This window comes from Erpetoichthys calabaricus, chromosome 7, assembly GCF_900747795.2.
Source record: "Erpetoichthys calabaricus chromosome 7, fErpCal1.3, whole genome shotgun sequence".
In the NCBI taxonomy this organism is placed as follows: Eukaryota; Metazoa; Chordata; class Cladistia; order Polypteriformes; family Polypteridae; genus Erpetoichthys; species Erpetoichthys calabaricus.
Window position 1 is genome coordinate 25,470,090 of NC_041400.2, and position 24,238 is coordinate 25,494,327.

Here is a 24,238-nt window from a genome sequence, read left to right on the forward strand (position 1 = left end):
TGTGTGTGCTGATCTCTGCCCGGGTGCCATCTTCTGGCTGCCATCATCTTAGGACAGCTCACAAGCTCTTCTATGTCCTGGTGAAGTCAGGAGTGGTTTACTAAATTAGCAAAATTGATAAATTCTGTTACTTCTAATCATAAGAGCAGGGCCAAATGTGAATCACTCTGAGAATTTGTTACCTGTTAGGACTCAAAGACACTTGATAGATACAGGCACGGCTGATGATGAAGATAGTTTTGAACTTATCTGGACTTTGACTATGGTACTGCTTAATAAACAGACTTTCAATGTATTGCTTGTTGTTCAGGGAATCACTTTAAAATAGTGTTCTTCACAAAAAGAAATCATAATACATTCTGATTTTATTAAATGACAAATTAGCAAATTGCCCAGCTTGTCTTGCTGCTCTAGACTTCATTGCTTATATAAAATGTCTCTAAAATTATGTTTGATTCAGCAATGTGTGCAACATTCATGTGCGCTCCTCTTAAAGTCATTAAGTGCAGATAGCACTATAAAATATATGCTTAACTAACTAAGTAATTTCATTTTCACCACACCATTTAGAAAGTGCTTGTCATGAAATACAAAGATTGCATTAACGTGTTGCTTGGCGAAATGTCAAACTTGTGTACTGCTGCCCACCCTGATAGGCATTCTTCTCATTCATGCCATGCCCAGTCCACTGCAATGGTGCTGCCAGGCAGGTTAAGTGAGGTGTATCAGCCAGGTCCTAATCATACAGCACATACTAGTCTATGAATTTTATGATCAGGGTGTAGCAGTTGAATGAAATAAAGAATGTTAATGTGGGCAATGCCCAGGCATAGCCTTCTTGCAAATCATATATTTCACTTAGATTTATATTAGAAAAGTGCACTTTGCACACCAGCAGAAACATCTTTACAGTTTTACAGTTCAGTCTTGCAACTGTGTGGAGTCCTTAAGCTGATGGCCACAAGTTAACATGAATATCAACAAAAAATGTAAAAATAAGTGGAATGCAGATCTGAATGCACTTCATGATATATGTTGTCCTTCCAGGTGTTTTGTAAGTAGAATTTCCAAGTTCTGGTACTTGTGGAGAATCGTTCTAAGAGACTCTTCTGACGCTGTGTTGTTAACTCCATTCTGATCCAGAATCAACAGGATGCTGCCAGCTCCCATCAGCATCACCTGCAGCTCTTCTGTACTACTCTTGTCCCTGGGTATCAACTGTTTAATCAGTTCCCCAAAAATGTCCCACACCGAATCAGTGAGCTGCAGCAAGAAGATGAGTGAATATTTTTTCACACCATAAGGATCGCTGGCATTGGAGTCTGCCCAAGTTCTGGCCAGGGCTCGGCACAAACTGCTCTGATCCTCCTGAGAAGCCTCTTCTAGGACGTGCAGTCTTTCCGTTTCCCGCAGCACTTCCTGTAGTCTCTGAGGTTGGCTGCTACTGAAATATAAAGGAACACAAATAACTAAACAGAAACTCTTGGGCTTGGTTTATAATGCCATTCCCTGAGCATTGCCTCCTTTATCTAATATTTGTGGACTGACATTCAGCAGGAAAGAGAATTATGATGACAAAGTTAGAAGGACACTTGAAGAGCACTTAAAATAAATTATTTGGTATAGCGATGTACATTGTTCAAGGATTTAGAACATTGGAACAATTTAAACAGGACATTCAGCCCAATAAGCTCATTGTCATCCAAGGTAACTCTGAGTCAAGATATGAAAGGCCCTAAAGTCCTACTCTCCACTACACTACTTATTAGCTTATTCTTATTTTGTGCCTATGGTTCTATGCGTGCAAAAAAATTGTTCTAACATTTGTGTTAAATTTGCTCTTAACAAGTGTCCAACTGTGTCTTTGTGTTCTTGTTGAACTCATTTTAAAGTAACAGCCTGGATCCACTGTACTAATTCCTTTCACAATCTTAAAAACTTTAATCTCTCCTCATAGCTCATACCTCTCAGTCCTGGAATCAGCCAACCCGTCTTCTCTGGATTTCCTTTAATGTTGTTGTGTTGTGTGTGTGTGTTTTTAACATTTTTGTAACGAAAATTGCACGCATTACTGCAGGTGTGGTCTCACTAGTGAGTTATATAGCACATATCATTTGTTGTTAGTTTATATAGTGTAGCCTATAGTATATATCAGTTGTTTTATTAAATACGTGCTTTTAATACATACTTAACAAAGAAGCATCATCAAGAAATGGTAACCTTGTGTTTTATTTCTAACTGTTCTGAGGATTGTGTAATAATATTATGATAAAAATATATACTTAGAAAAAAAATAATATTTTAGAAACCAATTTCTGTACTTACTACAGGTCATAAGTAGTAAAAATAAAATCTTAGCAAAGGCCGATTTAAAAGCAGGAACTAACTGACTGGCCAGCTAGCTTTGTGGTGGCTGCGATGAAAGGTCAGTCTGTCTGGGAATGGAATGTGAGCTGAGTCGTGATGAAACACAAATGGAACGAAACAGGCAGTCGCCTTGCACTATGATATCTCATTGGTCCAAGTAGTACATGAAGGAAGCCAGACTAACATTAACACGGGGGTAACATAGCAAGATTCTCATTCATCTCCTGTATTTAAACAGGCCATGCTGTCTGTTTCTGTCACTCAATCCAAGGACCATGGCAATCAACATATCAAGACACACAGCCACCTGGTAGTTTAAGCAAGGTGACCGGATTATTACCCAAGTTTTATATATATATATATATATATATATATACAAATATATCTACACAGTGGTGCCTCATACTTTGAATTTAATTCATTTCAGGAGGCCAAATCAATTTTCCCCATTAGAAATAATGGACAGTGAATTAATCCATTTCCAGACCCTAAACAATATCCATTTTGATTAGTTTAAACAGCAAATACACCCAATTTAAGGTAAAAAGAACACATTTAAATGCCCAAAACAATAAATTAAAACATGAAAACAATAAATAAAACATGTAAATACTGTATAATAAAATGCATGAAAATTGCATTTACTGTATCTTAGTGAGAAATGTAAATGTCAGGTGTGGCTGGTGGAGAAGAAGAGATACGTTACTGTTTGGAAGGCAAGTTGCCCTCCTCCATAAGCAGGCCAAATGCCTGTACTTCTGGTGTTCTCGCTCTCTTCTACTTCGGTATCTTAAACATTTTGCCTCCAGATCCGCCACACATGTACCAATTTCATGCTTCGCAATACATACCTTTTCCTCCTCAATCATTGATACTACAGCCTTCCTCTTAGGCTTCATTGCCTCCACACACTTCTTAGATTCCATGGTTATCAGATAGGGGTTATACATATATATAACCAAACACACCAAAAATAAAGCACAAAAAGCACTGAAAACACACAAGCGTAATACAAGAGATGCTTTCACAGCGAGAGTAAGAGACTACTTGGGCGCACAACAGATGATGTTTATACTGGCTGCGTAAATGCCATCTGTTGCAGTATTTTTTCAATGTGTGTGCAGTTTAAAAATAAAAGCATCGTTTAAACTCTGGGTTGAAAATCAACGTTTGAACTCTGGAACGTTCCGAGTTAAAATCGTTTGAAGTACAAGGCACTACTGTACATATGTGTATATATATATATATTGCAACATGGCAGTGTCAATTACCTGTTGGCTAATTGTCCAAATAAAGGCACTTCCTCACTCCATGTCATATAGCCCTCTGCTGCATGGCTCATGTATCTCTCCTTCAATAATTCCTGAAGATCTTCAGTGTTCCGTATGGGATCTGCAGTGAATAAAACATGAAAGAGGACAGAAAGATTACCTAGGTTTTTTTCAACTACAGAGTGATTTCAAAGACAAAGTCAACAGGCCACCATGCAGGTTGTTTTCCCCATTCTCTACCAACAACCCCAAAGAATTAGATCAAGGTTCAGATTTTCAAATGATAAACATTTAAGAGCTGCTTAGGTGTATTGCAACACCCAGCATATAAGGGGGAGCCAGCAAGAGAAAAGAGAAAGAAAGAAAGAAAGAAAGAAAGAAAGAAAGAAAGAAAGAAAGAAAGAAAGAAAGAAAGAAAGAAAGAAAGAAAGAAAGAAAGAAAGAAAGAAAGAAAGAAAGAAAGAAGCGGGCAGGAAGACAGGAGAGTGCCAGTCGAGTGAGCAAGAGAGAGAAGGCAGACAACCGGGAGGACATCCCAAAGGAAGTGGTCGGCCAATGCTGAAGGAAGTTACTCCAGCTGAGTGATCCAGAAGTTGGAGTGACTGATGCGCTGCTCAGTTTTAGCGACTCCACATAAACCCAAAAGAAAGGCAGCAGGGGCTGCAGGAGAATTGGAAGGCTCAGTGAGGGAGCCATGGACCACAGGGACACGAGCCTGGCAGCAGGAGTTTGAGGTTGCAAGGGACTGAGTCTAAGAGCAAGTCTAGAAGGTTGGCTGAACTGCTGATTTGGATTCTCTTCAGCTGCAAGGTCCTGTTTGGGGTTAGCAGAAGAGACGTGCGTTTTTAAAAGGGATACACTGGGACTGAGTTTGAAAGGACAGTTGCCTGCCTGTGCGTTTTTAATCTGTAAGTTTAATGAATATTTATTGGATTGTTTTTAACCTCCACTTTTACACCATTTTTATGGATTATATATTTATTTATGGGAGATTTTGCACTGCAATTTTAGACATTTTGATTGCTTGATAAAAGCTCCAAGGCACTATTATATCCCTTACTATGTCTGTGTGTTGTGTCCTCATCTGCTGGTTCATCTCTTGGGTACATTATCGGCGGTAGTGGGATCAAGAGGCTCCCCAGAAGGACCCAGTAGCAAGAGGCCGACCTGCCCCATCGCAAAGGGGTCAAAAAACTTTTAAAAAGTGGGGATCGGTAATATAGGCATGTGGAGTGTTGCTTTATGGTCTATGATGAGATTTCTGATCACCAATATTATGTTTGGTATTTCATTCTTTAGTGGTGGTCCTAGCCCTCTAAGCCACCCCCAAAATGTTAAAAATTACAAATTTCAAACATGAACATGTGGAGTATGATTTTAGACTATTTCAAGGTCAGTGATCATGAATATGATGTTATTTTTGATCGTTTACTAGGACTCTAGCCCCACATGGAACCTCTATCAGAGGGTGAAAAATGACAAATACCTATTACAATCAGGAATATTTAGACTTTAAACATTTAAGCTGAAGTGTACATTTTAACATTTTAGATGCACCTATTCTTGTTTTTTATGTACTTCTACTACATGAAGTAAATCATTACATTTCTTATGAACAACTTGAATTAGGGCAGCTTATGCTAATTGAGATGTTTATTAATTCTGAATATCTGAATTGATAACAAGTGTGCTGCTTTGCACTGGGCAGTATGTACAGTGCTCTCAGCCTACCTAGTATAAAACAAGCTTTATAAAACATAAATGAAATTGAAATTAGTTATTTAGTACACATAAGGTTGACTGTTTTAAACTGAAAACCTTTGAACTATTTCAGCCATAGCTTGATGAAGTTTTAGCTTTCAAATCTAAATTGGTGTGAATGTGGACTGGCTGCTGGGCTGGTCCCTGCCTTATGTCTGGTTCTGCCCGGATAGGCTCCTGCCTCTTCACCGCCCTGGATTGGATTACGCAAGTATGAGAATGTTATGTTATGCTAATTGAAGTATTAGTAATCATATTATTAGACATTGATTATTACGTAGTTCTTAGGATAGATACCATACCTTTAACAGAGTTAATCGGAATATGAAGCTCGCTCATTCTCCTGTGGGATTTCCCGATGTGTGCTGTGAAACAAAGAAAAAGGTCAGCTACAGAAATTAAATTTTTAGCTTATATTAAAAGTATAATAAAACACAGTCAGATATTTCAAGATGCTTATGGGTCTAATCTAAAAAATTCAGGATCAAGAAAATCAATGCTATCCAACACCACTTCTAAATCAATACTCCACATTCATTGGCCAAGAGTCCCGTCTTCAATTCAAAAGCCCATTCACATGTTAACACATTCACTCTGCATGATCTGTTCTATTCTTGAAGCATTTATTTAACAATATTTTAGCAAAAAAATGCTTGTGTTTTGCCTGTTGTGTGCATATGACTGTATGACTTGACGTGGGAATTTTTGCGGCCATTTATGATATCGTTTGCTGTCGTCCAGCATTAGTCTCCATAGATGACCATTCTATCAGAAAGTTTGTTGCCTCCGTTCTTGGTCCTATGACTAAACAGAGCAGAATACAAAAATCCTGGTGAAATCAAACAATTTCTACATCAGTTATTGTTGGACATACACTAGGTCAAACTGTTTCTGAAGAATATCAGGATAAGTACTGGACCAAAAACAACACGTCTGCAGCCTGTAACAAGGCAAACATGATGTACCTTTGAAGGAGATGGGTCCATTTTTTTGTTTGTTGTACATAGGTCTCAGTGTTCAGGGCGGATATCTTAGAAATCTTATACTAAAATGTTATATACATGCTGGGTTGTACTTATCCAGGATCTCTATGCAACACAAAAAATGCATCATTTTCTAGTTAAAATTGTAATTTCAAAAGTGAAAATCAATTCCAATTTTACACATCCACACACAGGCACATATACAGATGCCATGCTAAAATCAACTTTTCTCAATGTTTGAACATCGTAAGATCAGAATCGGAACTCAACTTAATAACAAATGTTTCACCTGATCACCAAACTTCGATTTACATGGAAGTAAAATGACCAACAAGAGTCTATTTTATAGAAAAAACATTCTTCACGGTTGTCTGCTAAATAAGTCCTAACCAGTTATTGAGTTATGGAGGATGCTTACTGGATACTAACGATCATAGATAATTACGGGGATAAATATGGTGCACCAATGATGATCAGTTAGGCAACTCACTGCTACCCGCTTGTGACCCACCGCAAACCAAGTTATGTTTCAGCCAGAGTTCAACACATAGCTGGGGCTCAGATTTTCGTTTTATGTCTTCTTTCTTCATTTCTTGATTCTTTTGTATGTGTTAATTTTAATTATCATTACATGCATTTTTGTTTGTCATTGATTTTGTCTATGTATCAATGCCTTTATGTGCCTTGTGCTTTGTGGGTGGTTCCCCAAGAGGTGGGACCATCTGCCCATCACCGACAGAGGCTGCTCTCAGCCCTATGAAGGCAAGGGTTTCCTACGCTTCCTGGTGGTTCATTTTGTTATGAACTAGGAGTCCCAAAGCATGCAATTCCCAAACACTTCCAAAAATGCCCACTAGGGTTCTACACACCCACAAAACATGAGGTACATAACAAAGGCATTGATACATAGACTAAATCAAATACAAAGAAAACTGGAAATAAACATAAATAAAATTAATACAAACAAAAGAAACAAAAATGAACAAAGAAGGCATAAAACAAAGATTTGAACCCTAGAAAGGAGAGGAACCCTGGCTGAAACATAATAATAATAATAATAATAATAATAATAATAATGCATTTTATTTATAGGGGCACTTTACATTAGCAGTAAATCTCAAAGTGCAACATAAAAAGATTAAACAAAGGCAAGGCAAGATAAAAACAGAGATAAAACAACAATAATTATAGCATTCTTGTTAATATGCTTTCCTAAATAGAAAAGTCTTTAGCTGATTTTTAAAACAGCCCACAATCTGCTGTGATCTCAGGCTCTCTGGTAGGGCATTCCAGAGCCATGGAGCAGCGGCTGCAAAGGCTCAGTCACCCATTGTATGAAGTTTGGTCACGGGGGGGCGAAGGCGGTGGGTATTTGTAAAACGGAGGTTTCATGTAGTGGATTGTAATATAAGGAGTTCTTTAAGATATTGTGGAGCATTTCCATGGATACACTGATGAGTAAACAAACAGAGTTTGTATTCGATACGGAGATGGATAGAGAGCCAATGAAGTGACCGAAGGATTGGTGAGATACAGTGCATCCGGAAAGTATTCACAGCGCATCACTTTTTCTGCATTTTGTTATGTTACAGCCTTATTCCAAAATGGATTAAATTCATTTTTTTCCTCAGAATTCTACACCCAACACCCCATAATGACAACGTGAAAAAAGTTTACTTGAGGTTTTTGTAAATTTATTAAAAATAAAAAAATTACATAAGTATTCACAGCCTTTGCCATGAAGCTCAAAATTGAGCTCAGGTGCATCCTGTTTCCCCTGATCATCCTTGAGATATTTCTGCAGCTTAATTGGAGTCCACCTGTGGTAAATTCAGTTGACTGGACATGATTTGGAAAGGCACACACCTGTCTATATAAGGTCCCACAGTTGACAGTTCATGTCAGAGCACAAACCAAGCATGAAGTCAAAGGAATGGTCTGTAGACCTCCGAGACAGGATTGTCTCGAGGCACAAATCTGGGGAAGGTTACAGAAAAATTTCTGCTGCTTTGAAGGTCCCAATGAGCACAGTGGCATCCATCATCCATAAGTGGAAGAAGTTCGAAACCACCAGGACTCTTCCTAGAGCTGGCCGGCCATCTAAACTGAACGATCGGGGGAGAAGGGCCTTAATCTGGGGAAGGTTACAGAAAAATTTCTGCTGCTTTGAAGGTCCCAATGAGCACAGTGGCATCCATCATGCGTAAGTGGAAGAAGTTCGAAACCACCAGGACTCTTCCTAGAGCTGGCCGGCCATCTAAACTGAACGATCGGGGGAGAAGGGCCTTAGTCAGGGAGGTGACCAAGAACCCGATGGTCACTCTGTCAGAGCTCCAGAGGTCCTCTGTGGAATGAGGAGAACCTTCCAGAAGGACAACCATCTCTGCAGCAATCCACCAATCAGACCTGTATGGTAGAGTGGCCAGATGGAAGCCACTCCTTAGTAAAAGGCACATGGCAGCCTGCCTGGAGTTTGCCAAAAGGCACCTGAAGGACTCTCAGACCATGAGAAAGAAAATTCTCTGGTCTGATGAGACAAAGATTGAACTCTTTGGTGTGAATGCCAGGCGTCACGTTTGGAGGAAACCAGGCACCGCTCATCACCAGGCCAATACCATCCCTACAGTGAAGCATGGTGGTGGCAGCATCATGCTGTGGGGATGTTTTTCAGCGGCAGGGACTGGGAGACTAGTCAGGATAAAGGGAAAGATGACTGCAGCAATGTACAGAGATATCCTGGATGAAAACCTGCTCCACAGCGCTCTTGACCTCAGACTGGGGTGATGGTTCATCTTTCAGCAGGACAACAACCCTAAGCACACAGCCAAGATATCAAAGGAGTGGCTTCAGGACAACTCTGTGAATGTCCTTGAGTGGCCTAGCCAGAGCCCAGACTTGGATCCGATTGAACATCTCTGGAGAGGCCAAGGATAGGTGTGCCAAGCTTGTGGCATCATATTCAAAAAGACTTGAGGCTGCAATTGCTGCCAAAGGTGCATTGACAAAGTACTGAGCAAAGGCGGTGAATACTTATGTACATGTGATTTCTCAGTTCTTTTATTTTTAATAAATTTGCAAAAACCTCAAGTAAACTTTTTTCACGTTGTCATTATGGGGTGTTGTGTGTAGAATTCTGAGGAAAAAAATGAATTTAATCCATTTTGGAATAAGGATGTAACATAACAAAATGTGGAAAAAGTGATGCGCTGTGAATACTTTCCGGATGCACTGTATGTTCATATTTCCGCACCCTCATCAGGATTCTTGCAGCACTATTTTGAATTTGTTGGAGCTTTTGAAGGCTCTTGTTGGGTATCCCGATGAGGAGTGCATTACAATAGTCCAGTCTGGATGAGACAAAGGCATGAACCAGCTTTTCAGCATCACAGAGGGAGAGGTAGGGACAGAGTTTGGCTATGTTTCAGAGATGAAGGAATGCAATTTTAGAAAGGTGATGGATATGTATATCAAATGACAGATGGGAGTCGAACTTGACACCCAGATTTGTAACAGAAGGGTAGAGGGTAATGGTACGGTCAGAAAAGGTAATACAATTTACAGAGGAACGAAGTTGATAGGAGGGGTGCCAATTAAAAGAGCTTCAGTTTTGGTGCTGTTCAGCTTGAGGAAGTTCTTGGACATCCAGGCCTCAATCTCATCCATAACATAACACCAATAACCAGTAACACAAAAGTGGGTTGAGAAACACTGCTCTAGCTGAGGCCAACAGGTAATGTTTTAGGTCTCAATGGCTTAAGGTGAAGCTCTGCTGGACAGACCAGTAAAGATCTTGGCCTGCTTGAGGAGACAAATCATGACAGCCACATATTTCCTTTCCCTAACAGCACCATGGTTATTAAGCAAGGATACACTGGTTGTCATATGGCTACAGTTCTGTAAGTGCACATTTGCTCCTCCCGTTAACACCGTATAATCCTGTTGAAGATGCCATATATGTTTGTTCCAGTGCCACAAACAAGACACATTGCACATTGATGTCATGATACCAGATTTTCACAACTATCTAGAATCAAGAATGCAGGACTATATCCTGTATCTTATACCCACTCATACACTTTTGTAAGTTTACCACGTCAGATGGCGATGGAGTGAGAAGTAACAGACTACCCTTTAACCAAAAACTTTTTTGATTATCCTTTAACCAAGTGCCTCCTGCCATTTAACGGTCCTCATAAAGCAATAAGAAGGTGTTGCAAACATGCAATGTGAAATCAAAACAATTTTTAAAAATGGAAACCACCTTGACATGGACGCTTCTTCTTCCACAATATGACACCAACCACCACCATGGTTACTACCGTGACAATCACAACAGAAAAAGGCACTACAAGAGGTGGCAGATGGGATGTTTCCATGGCACCAGAGGTCTGTATAACATCTGCAGTGGGAATAAAAAGAAACGTTTAGCATTAATGTGGATACTGAGAGGAACATAAATATGCACAGTATGCTGTTAGTTTGCACCAATTCAGTCAGACCCTTAATGAGGTGTAACAGCACATACTGTTTTGGCATCTCTCAAAGCCCAAGGATGAAAATTGCTTCCATATTGCTTTTTAGGAATTAGATTATTGTTATTAACTTAACAATTAATTATTTTTACTATTATCATCCAAAGCTTTGCCCTCAAAAGTTAAACATACAATATGTGGCAAAAATCATCAACTACAATTATAGCGGTGCCAGACGGTCTTCTTCAGATGCAATATGAGGGTGTAATGCTCTGAGCTGTGTTTGGCTTGCCAGTGCCATTTCTTTCAAAGTCAGCTAGTAGTCTGCTCCTAAAGATCTCCACAACTGTCAACTCCCCTGATCTCCAGGGTCTGCCAAGGCCTCACTGAGGTAGTCTTCCTCTCATTGTCAATGCTTAGTTTGAAGGCTGATTGATTTTAGCTTTTGGATTTTTTTTTTTGTGACTTCCTATGGCTTTGACATTTCCTAAGCTTCACCACTAATTTTGCTTTTGGACATTTTTACCTAAATGCATCTTCCTCTAGTATAGTAAACGTCTAATTGGGGGGTTTCTAGCTGTGGGGATCTTTAGGATCAGTTGTAGGAGGCCTCTGTTAAAAGGTTACAATTATTAACAGCTATGTTTATATTTTATTGCAATGCCATTTTGTTGAACAGTTGCTACACACAACCTGAGGCTGTAGGACAAGGAAGGCATTGCCAATTCTGCTAGATTTTAGTGTCACGCCAGGGCAATTAAAACAGCAGATTTAACAGAAATCCAATTGCGCTTTCCCCAACTTACATACCAAAGTAAGGGACTAAGCTCTTTGTTCCAAAACTAGCCTGTAATTCATCTGATAATAAAGGTGTAAATCAGAGTTGAAGCGACATCTTGCAAGAGCCTTCTCTGCAGACTGTTTCAGGACAGAAGTTGTGAAATGGACTCAAATAAGAACAAACACCAATAATACATGAAATGACAACTGGGTTGGACACTAATTGTGTAAATGGAAGTGACTTTAATCCAATTACGAGAGATTCCACTTTCATTCTTAAATTAGTGGCACTTATCCCATATGAATAATTAGAATACAGTAATCCCTCGCTACTTCGTGGTTCACTTTTCGCGGATTCACAACTTCGCGGATTTTATATGTAAGCATATCTAAATTCATAACGCGGATTTTTCGCTGCTTCGCGGGTTTCTGCGGACAATGGGTCTTTTTACTTGCTTCCTCAGTTGGTTTGCCCAGTTGATTTCATACAAGAGATGCTATTGGCGGATGGCTGAGAAGCTACCCAATCAGAGCACGCAGTTAAGTTCCTGTGTGCTGCTGATTGGCTCAGCGACGGAGTGTTGCATTAACCAGGAAGTCTCATCTCACTCATTCATCATTAACGTGCTAATGCTTCAGGGGCCGTGTCCAAGCACCAACAGAAGATGCAAATGATTGCAGAAAAGGTAAAAGTTTTGGATATGTTGAAGGAAGGGAACAGCTACACCGCTGCAGGACATCGATTCTTTTTATTTAAAAAGGAGGAAAAGCATATAAGATCTACGGCCGCAGTGTCCTTTAACCAGGGTGCAAAACGAGTTGCAAGTGGACGTGATAAGGCAGTAGTCTAGATGGAATCTGCTTTAGGAATCTTTGCAACAAGGTCGACGACGTCATGACCGCCTACAAGCTGCTACGTGTACTTCGCTATACAGTAAGTGTAAAGTTATCTACCGATTTCATCTTGCTTAGCAGTTGTCCCTGTTTTTAATAGAGTAAATGGTGGGTTGTAAACAATACAGGGAGGGTTTAAAAACGTCCAAATACACGTTAAATAATTAAATAAATATAGTGTCCCTACTTCGCGGAAATTCAGTTATCGCGGTCGGCCTTGGAACCTATCTCCCGCGATAAGTGAGGGATTACTGTACTTGACATTAATGTAGCACTTTTCTCACTACTCAAAGCACTGTACATAGAGAATGGTGGGCCACATCATCCACCACCAATGTGAAGCATCCACCTGGATGATGCGACAGCAGCTATTTTGCGTCAGTACGATAAACACACATTAGCTATTAGGTGGTTAAGGAGTAAGAGAGAGGCTTGACCAGAAAAAGACAGGGGTGTACTGACTAGACCATGGAGAGCAATTTAGCCAGGACATCAGGATATAATCTGCTCTTTATGAAAGATGCCCAGGAATCTTTAATGACCACAGAGAGTCAGGACCTCGGTTTTATTTCTCATTTAAATGATGGAGCCATTTTTACATCACAGTGTCCCCGTCATTGCACTGGGGCATTGGGATCCACACACGGACCACAGGGTAAGCACTCCCTGTTGGCCTCCCCCCTAGATCAAGCATTTAAGCTGTTTAATAAGCTGCTCCCTGTTCATTTTATCTCATTCATCAGTCTGACACATCTGGAAAGTTGGATGTTTTATCCTACATTTTATTTGGATGCAAGACTGGGTAGTACAATTGCATATAGCACTGCAGCCTCCCCACACTTGAGCCCCAACTTCTTTCCTGGCTGCAGTGAATTATCAATATCTCTTGTTATCCCTTTGACTTTCCACTCAAGAATATGTGTTGGGTTCAAAGGGGATTCCACATTGATCAGTTATGAGTAGAAGCAGATGTGTCATTTCTACTGTTGGTCCTGCCCTGTTCAGAATTAATCTCCGACTCCTGTGATTCTGTATTGGCATAAGCAAGTCCATAAAATGGATGAATGGACTACTGCAATAATTTCTCTACTAGGCTGGTTAAAATTGAATTATTCTTTGCAGTGAGGTTAACCTGAAAATTAAGTTTGGAACTAAATTTTGGATGATAAATTGGACTGGACTGCCAATACTGATTCTCTGTGCAAGAGAGGACAGAGCCGGCTATACTTCCTTAGAAGAATAGCGTCCTTCAACATCTGCAATAAGATGCTGCAGATGTTCTATCAGACGGTTGTGGCGAGTGCCCTCTTCTACGCGGTGGTGTGCTGGGGAGGCAGCATTAAGAAGAAGGACGCCTCATGCCTGGACAAGCTGGTGAGGAAACCAGGCTCTATTGTAGGCATGGAGCTGGACAGTTTGACATCCGTGGCACAGCGACGGGCGCTCAAAAGGCTCCTATCAATTATGGAGAATCCACTGCATCCACTAAACAGTGTCATCTCCAGACAGAGGAGCAGCTTCAGCGACAGACTGCTGTCACTGTCCTGCTCCACTGACAGACTGAGTAGATCGTTCCTCCCCCAAACTATGCGACTCTTCATTTCCACCTGGGGGGTAAACGTTAACATTATTCAAAGTTATTGTCTGTCTGCATTTTTATTACTCTTTAATTTAATATTATTTTTTTGTATCAGTATGCTGCTGCTGGAGTATGTGAATTTCCCCTTGGGATTAATAAAGTATCTATCTATCTATTTTGTCAGGGTGATTTCTTTCTGGTTCGTAAAGAAGCTTGCCACCAGTCTGCTTGTGCACAGCTGACTGAGAATATACACTTCCTTAATAAGGTTAGGATATTGTCAGATTCTTGTTTGTGCTCCCTAGCTCCACTTTTTTACCTTGTCACCACCCCTGTAATTGTTATTTCCCAATTTACTGCGAGGATGAAAGGGGGGCAGGGCTTCATATGAAATAAGGACCTTCAGGTGCTGCAGCATTTAGGACACTTGACGAACAATGAAGGACCTCAGTTTGACACATCTCCTAACTGTAGCGTTAACCTACTGTTAAATTTCAGTCAGGGTTCCCTCCCTGCCTGGGGTTCAGATTCATGTTTTGTGTCTTTACAGTTCATTTATGTTAATGTTTATTATTATTATTATTGGTTGTAATCTCTATGTATTGCTATGCTCTTTGAGTTTTGTGAGTGGTTCCCCAAGATGCGTGGCCATCTGCCAATCCTTGTAAAGAACTGACCTCAGCCCTATAAAGGCTGGGGCAACTCACAATCCCTTGTAGTTCATTCGATTGTGCATGCGGGCAGTAAGTTCTTGGTTTTTGTGATTTTCTTCTGCTTTGTTATTTACTGGATTTTTGACCTCTATGCTCTGTATTTTAATTATTCTTTGGATTGTGCATTGGAACTTTGTAGCTCCTTTTTGTCTATGTGCTCCTTGAAGCTGATTTTTGTGCTACAGAGCATTTTGTATTAATGCATCTTTTTATCCATATTACTAACCGAGAATACACCAGATATGGACGCAGGGACATGGCGATGGGACCATGAGACGTACTGCGCAGGCGCGCGTCTCATAAACCTTAAGCGAAGTTGTATCCACTGCAAACGAAGGAGTCATGGCCCAAGAACGAAAGAGCTCAACTAACGTGAATGACAAATGAAGCAACAACGCGCCCATAGCTACCACTAACGACACAACCACACAAAAAAGAGGATTCTGCGCTGCACCCCAGAGTCAAACGTGAGAGGCTACGGAGGCCCCACAGGTCCACAAAGATAGTACGAAAGGCGCAGGCGTCACTGCCATATTGTGAGTGGCACTACTGCGGAGTGAAGTTAGGAATAATGTGCTGCTTGGGATTGTACAAACCGCTGAACGCTTTACACCACATTCAAACACAATACAGCTCAACGATACAAACACGAACCCACCTGGATAAGATCAATGAACGCAGGCGCCTACAATGCACGTCTGAAACTGCGGAAGCAAAGCAGGCACGGGTTCAAAACGAAAGACCACAACTGACAGAGATAAATAATCTCTTTCAAATCTATTTCGGGTTACCTAAGACCAGGGGTTGGCGAGCGAAGCGAGCAGGGGGCAGAGCCCCCTACTATATAAAGATTCTACAGTATGTGGCCCTCTCTGTTACTAGCTGGGGTTTTCTGACTGTGTTTCCCCCTCTAGTGGACATTTTTGGAATTGTTCAGGATATACAGTATATATTTTCAAAACAACTTCATCCCCACGCTCATAGAGTTGGCTTTCTTTAATGTTGTTCCTCTAGGTTTGCTGGTGTTCTTATATTGTGTAGTTTTGAGATTATTCAAGTTGGGGCAAGTAAATTCTTTCTTTAGGTTAAAATTATTAGGATTTTGGTTTTTGGCTTTGTGACTAGTAACTCTTTTGTTTAAATTTGTTAATCTTATTTAGCTCCATCCTGTGTTTTTCTTTACTGTTACTTTATTTCATTCCTAGTTTTGAATAGAATAAGAATCTATGGTCAGAAAAAAACAGACTTTTCTGGCATCTATGCCTAAACAAAAAGTCTAACATCAAATGTTATTCTGAGTACAACAACTCTACTATGATACAAGATGGTGGCAGCATTATGCTCTGGTTTTTGTGCACTATGTCTGTGAAGACAAAAGGAAAGATTGATGCAGTAAAGTTTTGGCAAAGTATACTTAATGTCTAAAAATAAAACTACTGTCTATGAACTAATGGCACAAGTGAAAAGATTTATCTTCCATCAAGACCCTGACCCTGTGCTCTAACCCCAAGGGGTATGCGAAAACTAACAGATTCCTAATACAAGAAATTGTTTGAGGCGAAATAAAGAACAAAAAAAAGGACCAAAACATATAGCCAAAGTCAACAGACTAAAACCTAAAAAGTCAATTTTGTGTGATTATACAAGTCCAAAATTCAGTATCTTAACGGAAAAAATAGAGAAACATTAGTATGAAATCAATTATCTTTAGATTTTATTTATGTTTATTGATTAATGTGTAAAAATACTCAAGTAAAATTCCAAAATCAAAACGTCCACCTATCCATTCAATTTCTGAACTCACGTCTTCTCTTCCAGTATCACAAGGATCTGGAATCTAGTCCAACTGTATCTAATATAAGATCACTGGATTAGATGGAGGTCTAGTGCAGACCACATTCACACGGTGCCAGTTTAGAATCACCACTCAGAGTATCTGGCTTGTTTTCTGGATGTGACAGGAAAGGCAACACAAACAACGCAAGGTGCAAATGCCACATACAGTAGACAGATATCAAGCCAGACACTGAGCCCTGCAGTTTTCCCACCACATTGCCCATAGCACAATTTTTATGTGAATTATACAAATCATTTACTTATCTTTTTAGGATAAGAGAATCCAGATAAATAAATAGTGAATACCTGGAATCGTCAAAAAGGCAGTGAAAGGATTCTTCAAAGATTCATTCCAGAAGGTGCAGCTGAAGGTTTCAAGAGTGGGTGCTGGGACGTTGAGTCTGCTGCTCACTTGGAAGAGGTGGTTTGTGCCAAAGAATCCGTTACTCATAGCGTGACTGGTGAGGTTGCGACCTTTGCTGTCCCTCCAGAGCACCTTTACTGGGGGGTATCCTTGCGATTGGCAGATAAGCTCCACTTCACTCTTATTTTCAGGCCGCCTCATCACAAAGAACTTGGCAGCGCTGTTATTGTACGAAGCTGAAACACACAAAGGGAATCAGATGAGACCTTTCCCATCAGACTGTCTTTCTTCAGCGGGATCCCATTTTGTAAAACAGCATATCCATGTTGTTTGTCTGGGGAAAAAAAAATATTTTTGTAAGATTCTGCAATTTTTTAAAGAAGTACGGCTGTGTACTTCTCATCAATGATAAATAACCCTTCACCCCAAGTAGTGTGGCTGTCTGTAGCTTGTTTCATGAATGTTGCAATCATCTTTGCTATTTTAGAATTGATTGAATATTTAGGGTAAGGTATCTCTCAGGATCTAGACATATATGTGCCATTTATACCAAAGATATCTGTCACTATGAAGAAGTAAGAGGGCAGTGTTGTGCTAAACTCTTCAGACTTGTGCATTTTATATCCTTATTGGTAAGACAATTCCACTCTCAACAGTCACTGACACCAGACAAGTGAACAGGAATGTATCCTAACTTCAGGAAAAATAATGTCAGGAATCTGGGCAAAAGGGGTTACTTCAAACTTCCTTTTGTTGTCACAAATATTTAGATTTTTTTTAACAGGCAACTGAAATAATTGACAAAAACAAAGCATACAATCTAATTAACTTAGTCTTTCAAGAAGCCTTTGCTACAGTCAAACACTGAAGATTACTTTTAAAACTAGAAGCTGTAGGCATCAGGGGTAGCCTACAAAACTGGAGCTCAAGTAGGTTAACCAGCAGGTTTTCACAGAGTACAGATAAGAGGAGAATAGAGTGGGGTCATCAGTGGAGTCACTCAGGGATCTGTTCTTGGACCTTTACTTTTTCTGATTTGCATTAATAACACTGATCCTGGAATATGTAGTAAACTTGTGAAACTGGCAAGTGATACTAAAACTGGAGCAATGGCAGACAATGAAGAGGCAGCAAAAACAATTCAAGAAGAAATTGAAAAGCTTCAGAACTGGATGATCACGTGGAAAATGCAGCTTAATGTAGAAAAAACAAAGTGCAAAAGGATCATCAGTTAAAAATACAAAATAGGAGGCACTGTCATATAGGAAGCAACCTCTGAAAAGGATTTAAGGGTTTATGTTGACACAGCGTTTCCTTCATTTAAGCTGTGTGCAGAAGCGATTAAAAAGGCAAATAAAATGTTAGGTTATATCACAAAAACTATTGAATGTAATCGAGAGACGTTATGTTTAGATTATGTAATGCATTAATGAGAGCTCATCTGGAGTGTGCATTTCTGGTCACCACACTACAAGAAAGACACTTGAAGCTGTGCAAAAGTGTGCAACCAAGTGCATCCCAGGACTCCAGAACATGTTGTACTGCAACGGGCTGAGAGAATTAAACCTGTTTAGTCTCGAGCAGAGGAGACTGCGTGGAGACCTAATCCAGATCTTCAAAATTCTCAGACAGCAGAATTCTTTCAGTTTAAGGGTGAATCACATACTCAAGGACACTAGTGGGAATAAAGGGGATGTGCATTTAAGACTTAAGCCAGGAAGCACTTCTTTACACAAAGAACTGTGGGAATCTGAACAAACTACCAACTCATTTGGTTGAAGAAGAAACACTGGCAACCTTTAAGAAGTGTCTGGATGAGATATTGGGACGGCTTAGCTTTCAGCTGAACAAACGAGCCTGATGGACTGAATGATCTCCTCTCGTCTGTCAAATGCCTTATGTTCTAACGTACTTCAGAAATGCAGAAGGTATGGTTTCTAAACTGCAACCTTTGCCACTTCAAAGTGAACGTATTCGGTAAGTGTTAAGGCTTTTGTTTTCAATTTTGGAGTGGTTACCTGTAGACTCCATTTTAAACTGTAAAAACAGTCATTATATTTTTATAAAAAATATTTCACTTAAGAGCACAATACCTCATGGGACACTAGTGATACTCTGCATGCTGATTGACATATTTGAGTAAGAACTTCACTGTACATGTGACACTAATGACCCTACAATGACTATGATGTATGCCATGAGTGTGAAGAAATAACTTTGCCTTCAAAAAAAAGTCAAAGCTTTCTTTAACGAAAGAAGTGTCTGGGGCAAATGACAGCAATCCATGACTGTGAAAAAAAATTAAACAACCACCCTCAAAGTTTCAGTAACTGAATGCAAAGATACCAAACACATCTGTTAATGTCAAGGCTAACAAAGAAAAACATGTTATGATGTCCCGTGCCAGCAGCCCATGACATTGTCCCTTGTCAGGACATCTGGTTTTTCATGGACAGAGGATGGAACGGTACCAAGTGAGGAGACAGAAAGAAAAATTCAATGTACAAACCAGTGCAGTGTTTATTATAAACTGCATATCACAATAAATAAATTGTGAGAAAAAACAGTGCTTATCAAAAATTAATGTTCATATAAACAGTGGGTATAAATGCTCAATAAATAATTAAAACTAATAAAATCAAATTCTCCATCCATAGCGTAAACAATCCTTTCTCAGGAATCCAGAATGTGAAGTCTGGCAAAGTCCCCAGCAATTCTGACTTCCTGGGCACCGCTGCTGCATTGTCTCCCCCTGTCGAAGACCTGAGCAGCATCCAATGTCTCACTCCAACTCTGCCTTCAGTTGAACGCTGCATTCAACCCCCAATCTATCACCGCAAAGAGTAAAAGCTGATTTATACTTCTGTGTCGAGCCTACGGCGTATCAATGGTGCAGCCTGACGTGGGCCTCCTCAAAAATGTGACTACATGTCACATCTAAAAGCACCCTGCACAGACCCCTACAACTCTTATTGGCCAGTTTGGTAACTACTTTTCATTTGTCTTCCAGTTTGAAAGGTGGCGAAAATGTGAAAAATGTGAGAGACAAATACATTTGCCTATAGATGAAAAGGTGTAGAAAGAGGAGTGGTGATCCTGGAGGGCAAAGACTGCCTACATTTTAATGGATTATTCAATTTTCTTGAGTGCTATAAACACTGCCAACTAGCGCTCAGGAATGTGCCTGTGGTGAGGTGTGACACAGAAGTATAAACTGCTATTGATGATGTAGCCTACCGAGTAGGCTTGACGCAGAAGTATAAGTAAACCTTAACCCATGAGTCCTTCCAGAATCCATCCCACCTCTGCTGTTCTTCAAGAAATCGGCAGCAGGCAAGACTCAATGCTGCTTCCCTGACTCGGCACCTGCTCTCAGTCCTGCTCCAGAACAAACATCAGGAGCACAAATGTCATCCATCCTGCCCTTCAGAGGGATTTACGCACAATGTGCTCCTCTTACAAGCGCTCTTTCGTCTTTCTTAATTTTTTCCTCCTGCACTTATCGTAGCCCTCTTTATCCCGCAGATCCCGGCTGTGTGTGATTGTCACGCCACACATGCCAGTGATCAGCACACACACTCGCACGCGTTCACATGCAACTCACCGCACCTCTCTAATCAGTAAGCACTAAAGTCATTAAACTAATAAACACCTCAATCCATAAAACACTCACAACCCATCCTGCCACACAGGTGTCTCCATTCCTATGAAATTTTCTGGCAGCCTCTTGGACTCTATTTTCAAATAAGCCACCATCTCCCAAGAATGTCTACATTACATCATTCTCAATAGATGATATCTCATTTTTAAATCACCAGCTTCAATCTGATCTACAGTAGTGGCCAAAAGGTTTGGCAGTGACACAAATGTTGTGTTTTGCAATCTTTGCCGCTTCAGCTTTTTCAGATTATTTTTTTACATGTTTCTATGGTACACTGAAGAACAATTATAAACATTTAAATTTATGTAAAGAGTCAATATTTCCAGTGTTGAACCTTCTTATTCATAACTTCTGCAGTTCACTCTGGTATGCTGGATATCAGCTTCTGGGCCAAATCTTGACTGATGGTGAGCCATTCTTGCCTTTTTAGTGCTTGGAGTTGATCACAATTTGTGGGCTTCTGCTTGTCCACCCGTTTTTTGAGCACTGACCACAGGTTCTCAATGTGATTAAGATCTGGGGAGCTTCCTGGCCACAGGGTCCAAACTTCGTTATCACTTTTGCCTTGTGACATGGTGCTCCATCATGCTGAGAAATACACAGATCATCACCAAATTGAACCTGGACTATTGGAAGAAGTCACTCTTGGAGGACATTGTGATATTATTCTTTATTTATGGCAGTGTTCTTGCGCAGAATTGTGAGTGGGCCCACTTCTTTGGATAAGAAACAACCCCACACCTGGATTGTCTCAGGATGCTTCACTGTTGGCACAGTGACACAGGACTCATGGTAGTACAGTAATCCCTCGCTACTTCGCGGTTCACTTTTCGCGGATTCATGACTACGCGGATTTTATATGTAAGCATATCTAAATATATAACGTGGATTTTTCGCTGCTTCGCGGGTTCTGCGGACAATGGGTCTTTTTACTTCTGGTATTTGCTTCCTCAGTTGGTTTGCCCAGTTGATTTCATACAAGAGATGCTATTGGCGGATGGCTGAGAAGCTACCCAATCAGAGCACGCAGTTAAGTTCCTGTGTGCTGCTGATTGGCTCAGCAACGGAGTGCTGCATTAACCAGGAAGTCTCATCTCACTCATTGAGCATTAACGTGCTGTTGCTACTGCATTCAGGGGATTATCACCTTCATCGTCATCATTTTTACTGAGCAGCATATTCATCACCATCATCACGTCATATATAGCTACGTGTACTTCGCTATACAGTAAGTGTAAACTTATCTACCGATTTCATATTGCTTAGCAGTTGTCCCTGTTATTAATAGAGTAAAGGGTGGGTTGTAAACAATACAGGGAGGGTTTAAAAACATCCAAATACACGTTAAATAATTAAATAAATATGGTGTCCCTACTTCGCGGAAATTCAGTTATCGCGGTCGGCCTTGGAACCTATCTCCTGCGATAAGTGAGGGATTACTGTATTCTTCTTTTTCTTCCCCAGGACAATCGATTTTCCAGATGTCCCAAACAGTCGGAAGGAGGATTAATCTGAAAAAATAACTTTGCACCCGTCTTCTACTGTCCAATCCTTGTACTTCCTGCAGAATTTCAGTCTGTCCTCAATGTTTTTCTTGGAAAGAAGTGGCTTTTTTGCGGCCCTTCTTGACACAAGGCCGTTGTCCAAAAGTCTTTGCCTCACTCACACCCACCTGCTCCCAACACTGAGCCAACTCTGCAATGGAGGCAACACGATTCTGTAGCGGACTCCCCAGGAGGAGACGGTCTTGGTGCTTGCTGGACACTTTTAGCTGATCATTTTGTGCCAGGACCAAAATAAGTGGAAATGGGTTTTTTGTGATAAAGTGGACTTTTTATGCTAATAAAGCTCTTTGCAATGAATTAATATGCATCTGATTGCTCTGTACAATAATATAAAAACAATGTGAATTGCCACCACAAAAACTGAAGCCGCAACTTTTGCAAAACACAACATTTGTGCCACTGCAAAAACATTTAACCAATACTATACACGTTTCTCAGACTTCACTAATCGTGTGTCAAGAACATCTATTATATACTGTAGCAATTTTTGTAGAAGACATTTTGCAAGATTCAAAGTAATTCAGATCTTCTTACCCTTCACACTGAGTGTAGTTTCCTTGTAGTCGGGATCACCATTTAGGTCAATGAGACATCTGTACCTCCCAGAGTCTTCTATCTGAACATTTGAGATCTGCAGTACGGCCAAGCCGTCCTTCAGTGGCTCCGTCATGAGACTTGCCCTGCCTTTATACCGTGTATGCTGTGATTTCAGGCTCTCTGTTCCGCGAAACATCCTGAACACCTCCAGGTCAGTGTTGTTGGGCAGCAGCTGATGCCAGAAGACTGACAGATGGTCCTGCTGGAAGTTGTCATTGATTGAAAACCTACACTCAATTCTTACTGTGTCCTTGAACTCCACTGTATACAAGGGCTTCAACATTTCAACCGTGAAAAGGGCTAAAAAAGAGAGGAGAACAAATGATTTCTCATGGGGATATTCACTTTAACATACAGATATCTTAAAAATGGTTGACCTCTCCCAATTCCACCTACTCATGTTTTGTGTTTCAGCTGTATGTGGGTGTATGGGTCAGAATATCAGAAAGAGAAACTGGAAAGTTAGATGTTATCTTAACCTTAAGCAGGAGTCCCCAACTCCGATCTTGGAGGGCCGCAGTGGCTGCAGGTTTTCATTCTAACCCTCTTCTTAATTCGTGACCTGTTTTTGCTGCCAATTAACTTCTTTTGAGTTAGTTTTAATTGACTTTTTTTAAAGATTTGTTCCTCTGATCATTCCTCTGATCTGCTTCATTTCTTTCCTTAAATGGCACCCAAACAGAAATGAAATGTGAAGTGAGTGAGCCAACAGGAGACCAACTAAGTCAGGGCCTCAAACTCCAACTAATTTCACTCCAACCAGTTGCTTAATTAGGCGATTCTGATTCTTGTTGTTAATTAAACTCATTCTTTAATTCCATGGCTTGTTGCTGCTCTCATTGCGCAATAGCAGACATTTCTGAAATTGCTGATTTTCTCTTTTTGTAGAGAGCTGTTAAAATGTTTTGGGGACCTGAGACTTTCACCTTTCATTATTTTCAGATATCGTATGATGGACATACTGTAGTTTTCTGGTCAGGTTTTGACTCATTTTGTATCTCATTATTGTTTGGCAGCTACTTAAGGAAAAAGAAACAATTAAGGGGTCTGAGTCTTCAAGAGCAGGTCAATTAAAATTAATTCAAAAGAAGTTAATTAGCAGCTATTATATATCACTAATTAACAAAAGGGTTAGAATGAAAACCCGGAGTTAGGGACACCCGCCCTAGAAAAAAGAGAGAGGCTGGCAAAAAGCTAAAGGATTCAGGTTGACTGAAATGGAAAGTCAAAGTTTCCAGGACACCCAAAACAGCAGCCATACTGGACAGAGAACGAGCTAATATAGGGGGAAAATGATCTGGCAGTTTACCAAATGGAACACAATCTAAGGATACCTAACTGTTTTCTGGCATTTATTTCCATTATTTTTATAATTCTACTTGCTCAGGGTCCCAT

At 40.3% G+C, this 24,238-nt stretch overlaps 1 protein-coding gene across 3 annotated transcripts in view; it reads right to left on the minus strand.

Moving 5' to 3' along the window:
• Positions 1-347: 347 nt before the first annotated feature.
• The window catches only part of LOC114654407 (butyrophilin subfamily 2 member A1-like), a 59,857-nt gene continuing 35,966 nt past the window's right edge, over positions 348-24,238 (minus strand). For 2 of the 3 annotated variants that reach the window (XM_028804945.2, XM_028804949.2), the window contains exons 3-8: positions 22,781-23,143; positions 16,963-17,256; positions 10,644-10,781; positions 5,702-5,764; positions 3,639-3,759; positions 348-1,444 (exon numbers count right to left, since the gene is read on the minus strand). In XM_028804945.2, coding sequence (XP_028660778.1) covers positions 1,024-1,444; positions 3,639-3,759; positions 5,702-5,764; positions 10,644-10,781; positions 16,963-17,256; positions 22,781-23,143 — 1,400 coding nt within the window. In that variant the 3' untranslated portion in view covers positions 348-1,023. The remainder of the gene's footprint in view (positions 1,445-3,638; positions 3,760-5,701; positions 5,765-10,643; positions 10,782-16,962; positions 17,257-22,780; positions 23,144-24,238) is intronic. The other variant, XM_028804948.2, reaches the window with a different exon arrangement.